The sequence below is a fragment of the Gadus chalcogrammus genome, chromosome 23 (assembly GCF_026213295.1).
Source record: "Gadus chalcogrammus isolate NIFS_2021 chromosome 23, NIFS_Gcha_1.0, whole genome shotgun sequence".
Classification (NCBI taxonomy): Eukaryota; Metazoa; Chordata; class Actinopteri; order Gadiformes; family Gadidae; genus Gadus; species Gadus chalcogrammus.
In genome coordinates, this window is record NC_079434.1 from 10,517,889 (window position 1) to 10,529,080 (window position 11,192).

At 46.7% G+C, this 11,192-nt stretch overlaps 2 protein-coding genes across 4 annotated transcripts in view; one reads left to right on the plus strand and one right to left on the minus strand.

Annotated features, from left to right (window-relative positions):
• Positions 1-119: 119 nt before the first annotated feature.
• nom1 (nucleolar protein with MIF4G domain 1) lies at positions 120-7,296 on the minus strand. The gene is made up of 11 exons (XM_056584013.1): positions 5,818-7,296; positions 5,343-5,446; positions 5,064-5,259; positions 4,159-4,482; positions 3,827-3,937; positions 3,368-3,529; positions 2,765-2,886; positions 2,226-2,358; positions 1,596-1,727; positions 1,178-1,287; positions 120-728 (listed from the first exon to the last, which is right to left on the minus strand). Exons 1-11 carry the CDS (start codon positions 6,763-6,765, stop codon positions 551-553), a joined length of 2,520 nt encoding a protein of 839 aa, XP_056439988.1. The 5' UTR covers positions 6,766-7,296; the 3' UTR covers positions 120-550.
• The window catches only part of lmbr1 (limb development membrane protein 1), a 33,770-nt gene continuing 29,615 nt past the window's right edge, over positions 7,038-11,192 (plus strand). For 2 of the 3 annotated variants that reach the window (XM_056584014.1, XM_056584016.1), the window contains exons 1-3: positions 7,038-7,251; positions 9,265-9,337; positions 10,348-10,387. In XM_056584014.1, coding sequence (XP_056439989.1) covers positions 7,189-7,251; positions 9,265-9,337; positions 10,348-10,387 — 176 coding nt within the window. In that variant the 5' untranslated portion in view covers positions 7,038-7,188. The remainder of the gene's footprint in view (positions 7,252-9,264; positions 9,338-10,347; positions 10,388-11,192) is intronic. The other variant, XM_056584015.1, reaches the window with a different exon arrangement.

The following is an 11,192-nucleotide window of genomic DNA, read 5'->3' on the forward strand; positions in this document are numbered from 1 at the left end:
AGGCGAACATCAAATGTAACATAAGACCTCTGCTATGCCAAGCAGGCGCACGCACCGGAAAAAATAACCGGCTCGACGTGTGAAAACGCTGAATGAACTTCTAAATTTATGTATAATGATCAAGAAATAATAAATGTTTATGTTTAACAGCATTAATATCATTACCAGTTTATTTTGGTTAAAGTTTTCGATATTTATAATTGACCTCCCGGCTGGAACGAGAGGATTCCCAGTTCCATGAGGAAATGTAGCCCTCTAGAGGCGCGTCTCGGAAATATGCACAGTTGGGAATAACAGTCTACTGAGGCGCACTTAAAACTCAATTCCGTTTTAATTAAATTTTCATATTTCCGAATTTAAATCTCTTTTTCGGAAACATACACGATTAACTTTGTACAAATCAATGAACTGTAACCAAACCAAAAATCATAGCTAACCAGCCAAACCAGCCATGCCAGTTCAAATAAAAATCACAAATAAAGTAAAAATAAAAGGCGGTGGAGCCGTTTCAGCTGTATGGTTCAGAGTGTTCAGGGTTCCATAGTCGCGGTTAGAGTCTGAGCTTATTGTCTTTGGCCTCCATGGCCTTGGTGGCAATGTCAGCGTGCTCCAGCAGGAGTCGGGCGTCGTCTGCTGTCCCTTTGGACTCTGCTTTACTCAACAGGAAGTGGCTGATGAAGAGCTTCAACCCCTCGCGTAGCATGCCCAGCTTGGGAACCCCCGAGATCCTGCAGGGTCAGAGGTTAACAGAGGTCAAAGGTATGAAGAGTTAGGGTAGGATCAAGAGAAGAGCCATCAGGTCACCTAAAAAACGCGAGCCGATATATTTATCTATTACAATATACCATTTCATTCCCTTAATGACCTGTCTCTGTACTGTCTAACCCTAACTGCTCCATAATGACCTTTCTTGGTACGGTCAACCCCCTACCTACCTGCTCCTTAAAAACATCAAAATCCACTGTAAGTCCATAAAAGCAGGTAGGTGGTAAATAGTAAATCATTCACTTAGACTTCTTGTTCTGCCTATAGGTTGGCTGTGGACATTTGGTATCGAACCCAGAACCGGCTGGGAGTCAGACACCATAACAACGTGATATTCCTTCTGGACTTCATCAATCAATGTAAGGCGAAATTTGCCCAGCAGATGTCATCTGATCAGTGTAGCTCCGCCCACCTGCTGAATATGGCGGTCAGTTCCTCAGGTTGGGCTTCCTTCAGCAACCGAGTCAACACCTGGCGGAGGAAACGCACCCGCACTTTGTCCAGCTCCCCAAACTCTATCACCTGTACAGGTTCGACATAGGAAAGTTATCACCTACAGGTACGACGTAGGAAGGTATCACCTGTACAGGTTAGACATAGGTAGGTATCACCTGTACAGGTACCAGCAAACAGACTAGTGATCACCTGTACAGGAAATACATAGGCTGGTTATCACAGGTACAGGTAGAAACTGGGACGAGGACCAGTCAACTCCTGTACAGATAACGCACAGGCAGTAGACGGAGAGAGGATGTTGACTGAGGGGTAGAGGGAGGTCGTGTTTGAGGGAGTTGGAGAGAGGTCGTGTGGCGGGGTAGGGGGTGCCTCACCTTGAGGACGGAGAGAGAGAGGCTCTTCCTGAGCAGGAGGCGTGTGACCAGCTGCACCAGGTTGGAGAACACACTGCTGCTGAGGCTGGGCAGCTCCTTGAACTTGTCCCACAGACCGAACTGGAAGGTCATCTACAAGGAGCCAAGGGGACAAGGGGTCAAGGAGACAAGGAGTCAAGGAGGACAGCCCATCCCTACTATCGCTGCGAGAGAGAAAAAGATAGAGAAGACCTCCAGTAGTCTAGTAGACGTAAGAAAAAACACTGGAGGAGTTGAGGGCCTAGCAGTGAGAGGAATAGGTGCAGTGACGAAGAGGACGAGGTGCAGGGAAGAGGAGTCGCGGGCAGAGGAGGCGATGCATGGTTCTAGTAGAATATTGCAGGGAGGAATCGGAGGAGTAGGGAAGAGGAGGAGGTGGTAGAGGAGCTGCTCCTTGTGGGGTCTGACGGCAGGAGGAGAGCGGAGGATTTAAGGGGTAAGATCAGTCTGAGTCAGGCACGGTTCATGCATTCAACTGTTTTCTGAAGTATTAGTAGGGTTTAGTGAAGGACTGTAGGGTTGCCAGGTTGGTAGTTTAGGTTTGACTGTAGGGTTGCCAGGTTGGTGGCGTGGTTGTAGTTAGTACAGTACCTGGAAGCGACGGTCGTGGCCACAGAACTTCTCTCCCAGCACGGCGTAGAAGGGGTTGAAGGTCTTCTCCTGCAGACAGCAGTCCATCAGAACATGGACGATCTCCCGCTCCTGCTGGTCCTTCAGACCCATCCTGAACAACAGACCCAGGACCTTCATTATCACAACCTTTAGACTAATATGGGTATATTTGGTCATCTGTAGTCTGTTTATGTATTTGTGCCATTGGCACCCGATACCTGTTTCGAAGCAAGCCACAGGTAGAGCATTAGCTCTATGATTAGGCTTTTTCTTGATAGCATCGAAATAGTCTCCCACAACAAACAGCAAAGCCTTTGTGTGTGTTTGCAGAAGTGTGTGCGTGTGCAGACGTATGGGTGTGCGTGTGATTTTCTGTGTCTGTGTGTGTGTGTGTTTCTCCATCTGTGTGTGGCGAGAATGTGTGTGTGTGTGCGGGAATTTGCATGCGTGTGGCGAGAATGTGTGTGTGTGTGTGCGGCAATTTGCATGCGTGTATGGGAATGTGCGTGTGTGTGTACCTGATCAGCTTCTCATAGGCATCCAGGTAGTCCTCGCTGGTCATCACAACACAGAAGATGTTCCTCCTCACGTCCGTGTTCATTCTCTGCTTCCTGGCCTGCTCCAGCACCTTGGCACTGAACTGGTGGTGGTGGGGGGGGGGGGGGGGGGGGGGGGGGGGGGGGGACACACAAAAACAATCAGCTGCCAGTCTACCGGCAGGCAGCCAATGAAACACTGGCTGTCGTCTTGAGGATATTTCAAGTTCAAGTTTCAAGTGTATTGTAGTTTATAGTTTATTGTCATGAGCGTAACGATGAAACAACAAGCATATTTCACTCAGGGCCGTTAAACCTGAAGGCTGAAGGTCGAACAAAAGTGAAGAAAATCTTAAAGTCTGAATCAAATTATCAATATAGTATAAAATAAAACAAATAAAATATATTTATTGCATGATGTGTATAATGGTATACAAGTATACTCTTCTATTGCCATATATATATATATATATAATATATAATAATAATAAAACAAATAATAATTAAATACATATTTAGCGTTTTTTCTAAGTGTAAACTTGTATGCGATATGTGATACAAGAGCTGTGTGATTCGCCCAGGTACCTGTCCCCCAGGGGCGGTGGTAGGTTTGGGGGTGTGGCCTATCATTGGCGCTCCCGACCAGCAGGATCCGACGATCCACCAGCGGCCCACCTGGTCAGCAGCTAGGATGTTGTCTAGAGACACACGCAGCGTCAGGTCTGATCCCCCACGGCTAGCCTGGGTCTGTCACACATAAAAACACACAAAAACTCAAGAAATAGTACGCTCCATTTTCGCCCAGATCCCAGTTTAACAACGGCTACCTGGACCTCTGGCGCTCTCTGGTGGCGTAAAAGGGGATTGCCCATTTAAATAAGCTTCAGGGCGTTTGTTGTTGTAAACCGAGCCCAAATGTAACATGTACGTTGACTGGTTCTTTTAGTATGTCAGAATATTCTTTCTGGGTTCTTACCTCCATGTACGGAGAACCTACCACAGTGCTTCTTTCTGTCTACTGAGGTCCATGTAAGGAGAACCTACCAGAGTCCGCAGTAGTTTCTTGGTCTTCTCCAGGGGCTCAGGGTCGTAGCCCGGGATCTTCCTCATGTCGTTGTTCTTCAGCGCCATCATGGTCTCTAGCATGAAGCGCACCTGTACACACACACGCACATGCGGAAACCTCATTCATTTGCACTTCGTGAAGCAACAAGACATTGCAGCAAACAAGACCCTTAAAATACGTCTTCCTAAATGTTTTCGGAATAATAAACAGTTGAGGGAGAAGATGTTTGGCACAGCTTACAACCTGGATGCATTCATATGAATAAAAAGGTATTCATATTGTTATTGATAACCGTATCACAGCTTTATACCCGGGTGTGGTCTGTGACGGTGGGCCCCATCTGGCTGGCCTTCCTCTGGGCCTCGTTGATGAGTTCCTTCAGGGCCAGGGCGTCGTCCTTGCGCAGGGAGAAGCCCACGTTCTTCAGGACGAACAGCACCAGCTGGATGTCCCTCTCCCCGAACGCCCCCACCAGCCTCTTCAGGATGTCGAAGATGAGGAGGGAGTGGACCACCTGCAGGTTGTAGAGGTGGGAGATGATGGCCAGCAGGTTGTCCATCTCCTTGCCCTCCCCTTGCCCACGGTACTCGGCGTCGAACCGACGCACCACTGTCTCCAGGAAGTGAGCGCCCACCTGGAGGGAAACAGACAACGTGACGTTATACTTTAACCCTTTGTCTAGCCATGTATCTGTGTACCAGTCTGTTTATCTGTAGGTCTATCGATGTTTCTTTCCAACATCAACAGTACACTTCTCTTACAGAGACACTACAGATTCATAAATAATCCACACTCTCTCCCAGCACAGTCAACAGTCCAGCTAGGGCGACTTCACCCCCCTCTGCAAAACATTCTCATGGGGTCCCATTAAGCTACACTAAACATGTATGCTGCACGTCACGCTTACCGTATGAACCTGCTACACACGCTCTAGAATGGGGACCAGAGTAGAGACGAGCCTACCTCTAGAAGAGACACTTGGCCTACCGATAGATAATAAAGAGTAGAGACCAGCCTACCGATAAATAATAAAGAGTAGAGACCAGCCTACCTGTAGATAATAAAGAGACCCTGGACCTACTTGTAGATAATAAAGAGTAGAGACGGATCTACGTCTATATAATTAAGAGTACAGACCAGCATACTAGATAATAAAGAGTAGAGACAAGCCTAACTGTAGATAATAAAGAGCACATATTATAGAGACGGGCCTACCTCCAGGCCTACGGAGTGGTGCAGCAGGCTGAGCAGCAGCACGTGTTCCTGCAGCAGCCGGTCAGGCATGAGGCTGGGGGTGACGCAGGCGGCCAGCACCACCTCAGTCAGCGTGTCACTCATGTCCTTCCTGCTGGAGCTCATGTACATCTCCTCCAGCTGAGCACGGATGGACGCCATGTTGGCCTCGCTCAGCCTGTACACACAGAGAGGAACAGCCGGTCACAGGACCATACTAAACCCCGGGATGCGGTTCGGGGACAGGATGTTGTTGCGGACCTGTTCAGCAGCCCCTTCACCCTCCTCCGCAGCGTCTCCAGATCCGCTCGGCGTTTATCATCCCCCGGGACGCGCAGGTGAGGCGGGATGTACTTCACTGCAGCCTGGAACCCGGACAACAGTCAGCCGACATTAATAACAGACTGACAATACAGTGGATTTACTGCGTAAAGTATATCTTAATCACAGTCACTCAGTCAAAGAAAAAATACAACATAGCAAGGGGGATAGGGCGTTTAACTCCAATCCAAAAGGTTCTGGGTCTGAACCCCCATGGCTGCAGGCTACCTGCAGTCATCCATGAGCAAGACCCCTACCCCAAGTTCACTGCAAGTCGCTTTGGACAAAAGTGTCCGCAAAATGACAACCTAAGCATCAAGCTATCGTGTATGAATGCAATGCCTCATAAAGCCATCCCTAGTTCTATATTACTTTAAAACTATTAATAAATCGTGAAAGTGCTTAATATACATACAGGCTGGGGAATGAGCAACGAAGTCTCTGTGTCTCCTTTTTCTTCTGACTTATCTTCGCCCTCATTGGCTGATGGAGCTTCATCTATTTCCTTCTGCTCATCTTCCATCGCCTCTTCCTCATCCTCGTCGTCGTCGTCCTCCTCATCCATGCCCTCATCATCTTCCTCAATTTCATCATCCTCGATGACTTCATCTATAGACTCCAGATCATCTCCTTCCTCGTTTTCCCCACCTTCATTGCCTGCTGCCTCATCCTTCTCACTCCCCTCTTCATCATCGGACAGCTCCGACTCGCTCTGATCAAGCTGGGCAAACTTCTCCTTGGCCTGCTCTACGTCCTCCTCACTGTCATACATGACCCCCCCCCCTGCCCCAGAGCCAATCACCCCCAGGACGTAGTCCAGCCCGTCATCGGCAAAGGACTGTGGTAGTTTGTTCTTGTTCTTCCTCTTGTTGTAGCCCAAAAATTTCTCCATCATCTTGATCTCTCTTTCCTCAGCCTCGTTGTCCTCCAGCAGAACTCTCTTCCTCTCCTCTTCGAGCTTTTTGTCGTGGTTCTTTCCCTTCTTGCCTTCTGGAGGTTGTGTACCGTCGGTGTCTGAACTCTGTGGGGCAGCCTTGGCTTTTTTCTTCTTTTTTTTAGGGGGTTCAGTGGCTGTCTCCTCCTGTAATAACTCTTTCTTCCCCTCATAGTAGCACTTCATTTTAGCCTTTTTTATTTTCCTCTTTTCTTTTCTCATCTCTTTGCGACTTTTCCTCTGGACCAACTTAACACTGTACTTGTTGTCCTCCTGGCCGCTTCCTCCTCCATCATCATGATCTTCATCATCTTTACCTGGTCCACCACCTTCATTTTTTTGGAGGAACTCTTTTACCGTCGCCATGTACTTACGCAGTTGCTCATTGTTCTTCTTTTTGAAGACTTTCTTTTTCACTTGTCCCTTCATGATTATATATCTCACACAAATGTCCTCTAATGCTTACAGACCATTAGCAGCTCGTTAGTTGGCTAAGCTAACGCACTTAAGCGTTGTTCCTCCTCACTAGCTTCTCTTCTCAATCCATAAGAATAACACGAGTGACGTGTTAAGCCCAAACCCTCCGTTTTCAATATAATATATAGTCATGGGTAAAAAGTTGAACATGTGTATACACGCCTGGCAACCACATGACAGAGCTCACCGAAGGCGCAGCCGAGTAGCGTCGTGTCGCTCAGTGACGACGTCGTTTATTTTGGGGCGTTATTTTTGAGCGGTTTGCCTGCATTGTCAAACTCAACGGCAATCATCCTTCACAAGTTTCTGCTCTGACCACTAGTCATACGAGTTAGCATGTGGCGTGTCTATAGACCTGCATTTGCAATATGAAGAATGGAAGAAGACGACGTGACGATCAGAGAACAGAATTTCCACAGCCAAGTTCGAGAGTACATCGTAAGTACCGTAGACTGCTAACCCAGCTAGCGCCTACCGCTGTTTGCGTGATGAAGATGGTTGAGCGAGGATCCTGCATTGTAGCGTTAACCCGGTCTACCGCTACTCAACTTCCGGTGTTGTATTTCCTGTCAGTTAACAGTCCCCGAAACGAGAAGAACAAGCATAACACAATGAACCACAATGACTAAGAATATATATATGGAGTTTTAATGGAGAATTTGACAAAGCAATATCTGTCTCTGGCCGCCAAACCCATGCAACTGAAAGTCCCGCCCAGACCATAGTCCCGCCCTTTCTATAACGCTAATCAGTACTCCTCGGTAATGACAAAGCCGATGCAGAGTTAGCATCGCTGCTAGCCTGACCTGTCAATCCATATATTGTTTAATGGAAAAATGTTAACTGTTATACACTTCACCTACCAAACTCATATTGCGTACAGTAGAAATCTAAACGTTATGCGTTGTTTCGTCTTCCAGTTTGACACATATCCGTGTGGTCGACCTTCGATTACAATGTTGTCGATATAGGATTAAATATGATTATTATTCTGACCAAACGGAAGTTAGGGAAGTCGTGGATCTGGGCTTCAAATAATTAATACATACTTGACCTCTGCCTTGATACATGGTGAAACGTACGTTTGATTATGCAGCTCATATTTGAATTGCTCAATGTTTTGACAGCCCTGCTCGTCACATATAGTCTGTAGTGTCCTTATTCAGATATTTCCTTCCACCATCAGAGCTCTCATGAATATTAGATCATGCTGTTACTGCTCATTGTGTGTAAGGTAGCACATCGAACCTTAATAAGTGTGGCAGTTGCCAGTGTATAACAGTATTATTGTTGTGTTGTATATGTATATGTTGTTAATACAGTATTGACAGCTGCAACCCACTTCACACACCACATGTAAAATACTGGGTGTCAAACTATCCCAAAATATCTGGGAACCCACTTGCAGAAAACTTATTTCTAGCGATTTCTGCCTGTCTCTTAATACTAGGACGGTGCTTGTCACCAGAGAGAAGGGGACTTAGGGCGAGCAGCTTCGGTATAATGTCTTATCTCCAAACATATTGCTGGCTTGTCTTGGACACTTTATCAGCTCTACACCCTGCCGCAGGCGGTAAACTCATCCCTGCTAGCTGAGCCGATGAGACGAAGTCACTCTCGCTCTTGTTAAATATCTGTTCACATCACAGTTGGAGAGATAAATAGAGTGTTTGTGTTTGTATGGGGGGGCGCTTGTCCAGTGGTAGTAACTGAATTTGTCACCCTTATTTGTCACCCATGCAAGGTGCCTTGGTGTTTAGCTTTGGATATTAAGCAGCAGTGTGTGTTAGCGTGGGAGCGCTACACGCCAACTCTCCACTAGTTCTCAGGAGCAACGATATGTGCTTTATCATGAGTCACGAAGGGGGCATGACAGGGTGAACCGAGACATGATATGGGCTGTGGAGTTAGAGGCTGCTAAGCTAGGTGCTGCTGAGATAGGTGATACTATGCTTAGCACAGCCCCCGTAGTACTCTCAGAACATTGGGGAATGTGGGACATGTGGAAGGGGATCTTTCTGGGAATCCGTCCAGCCAGGGTGTCCATCTCAGCCACCTAATACACGACACCACACACATGGTTATTTACAGACACATCCCATGTGGACTAGACTTGGCCTAATTGGACACTGTGGTGTTCATTAATCAATGAGGACTTGCTTCCTTGTTGCACAGCGTTAAGAAGAGTTGTTGTTTTTATCAGGACTCCTAGGGTAAAAGACTTTCGAGTTTGCATGTTCTTCCCATGTCCTTTGCGGTTAATGTCACTTGACGTATGTGTGTCAGCCTGTCAGGGTACAACTAAGCATGTAAGGATGCTTAACATGTTATAATGCATTACTTAGGATATTTTGTGTAATAAGATTAGATTGTGTGTTAACAGACTGTAGTATTAACAGGCTACTGTGTTTAAGACTCCAATGGCCAAAGAGCTGTGTGTTGTGTTTTCAGATCTGCTTCCTGCTGTTTGCGGTCCTCTATATCGTGTCCTACTTCATCATCACCAGATACAAAAGGAAGAGCGGTGAGTTGTTCCCTTGTATTCTGCTGTAGTGGGGAGATGCTTTACTGAATTACCATAACCCCTACCTACACTACTAACCCTAACTTAGTAACCCTTACCCTTATAACCCTAACTTTCAAACCCTAACCCTCATAACCTGACTTACTAACCCTTACCCTTATAACCATAAGTGCCTAACCCTTGTAAACATAACTTTCTCACCCTAACCTTCATAACCCTAATAAAGCATGAGAGGCGTTTGTGTCTAAATCATCCACACCCATACCTGTAATGTGGACAGTCCGCCAGTCAGTTATTGTTACTTTGAACAAGACACACCCCCAGCTGGAACCACCCCTGTGTGTTGTTGTCATCACTAGTATAGTCGTAGTGACAGACCCTGTCCAAACCACACTGTCCTCTGAATCAGTTACACAACAAGCAGTAGTCATTTATTATCCAAGCTTCCTTGACAGTTTAGAAAAATGATGGGTTGTACACATCCCATCGATAAAGTATATCTTCTTCATCTGTCTTCTACCCAGTTTGATCTACACACTATCTGGGTGTGACCTAGTCAGCCCTTAGTCTAGAACCGGGGTGGTGGAGTCTGCACTAGGTTCAGTAGTGCTGTTCTATCAGCTCTGGGTGTATACTCCTGGTTTGTTGTTTACCTCGCAGTAGGCAGAGGCTTGTTCAAACACAAACCGGAACAAAATGAAACCTTTCAAGGATTGAACGTATGACACAGCTCAGTATGCATGGTTTTGTCGAGCCAGAAGGTTCAGACACAACTGTTATCATATTCAAAAGAAAACATAATAACAGTTCATCTGTTACTGATTTTACATAGAAAACGTAGAATTTCATGCTCCTCCAGCAAATGATACACATTCACTAGAGCTGCTATCATCCTAGTAGTAGGGCCACTGTGTCTGTCTCTTTGTCGGTCTATCCTCTCAAGATGTCTATCTCAGAGTGTATAGGGTTTTATAACGTGGTTAACTCTTATCTTTCTGTCTCTTCCTCAGATGACCACGAGGATGAGGATGCTGTCGTCAACAGAGTCTCGTAAGTGAATCCACCGGCAAGAGCTCTCCATAGCAGGGCTCACGACAATCCATTTATATGCCCACAGAGTGATGTGATTGGCCGTAACACAGTATGCTGCGATACAATTGGTTGATAGTAGAACTTGAGATAATGCTGCCTCTGATTGAGATCCCAGCCTTTCACTCCTGGGTCAGACTGAGAATATACAGCATTGTGTTACAGAGAGGATGTTGGATCAGAGGATATTGTTGTAATGTTAGGTCATGGGTGGTTCACTTTTGATTGGATGGACAGAGAGGAGCTAGGAAGCAGATGAACCCCTGCAGCAGTAGGAGTGTCTGTGTGGCCGGTCTGGTTGTCCAGCTCCCCCTGGAGGATGAGGTGGTGGTGGTGGTGGTGGTGAAGGAGGGGGTGGTGGGGAATGGATAGGGTGAAGGAGGAGGAGGAGATAGTGGAGAATGAAGAGGGTGAAGGAGGAGGAGGAGGTTGTGAAGGAGCAAGAGGGTGATGGAGGATGAGGTGGTGGAAAAGGAAGAAGAGGGTGAAGGAGGATGAGGTGGTGGAGGAAAAGGATGTGGCGGAGGAGTAGGAGTTGACCCAATCTACTCCAGTAGATGGTGTCCCCTCCTACCATCTACTCCACTAGATGGTGTTGATTCTACTTAGAGAAACCGTTATCTCTAAGCTGCACTATCAACCAATCGTTTCGCAGTCCATCAGATTTACATGGCAGCCTATTGTCTTCACAGCTTTTAACGTCACCACCTATCCCTATAATGGGATTGTCTGATGTACTAGTGTACCTTCACCCTGGCTGGTTTAT

Bases quoted from the DNA above. Each gene is read 5' to 3' on its own strand.
- nom1 (XM_056584013.1), bottom strand. From the start codon at position 6,765: ATGAAGGGACAAGTGAAAAAGAAAGTCTTCAAAAAGAAGAACAATGAG. The intron at 3,530-3,826 runs GTAGGTTCTCCT...TATGTGTGACAG, and splicing joins AGAAACTACTGCGGACTCTG to ACCCAGGCTAGCCGTGGGGG. The intron at 2,887-3,367 runs GTACCTGGGCGA...CACCACCACCAG, and splicing joins CCACCGCCCCTGGGGGACAG to TTCAGTGCCAAGGTGCTGGA.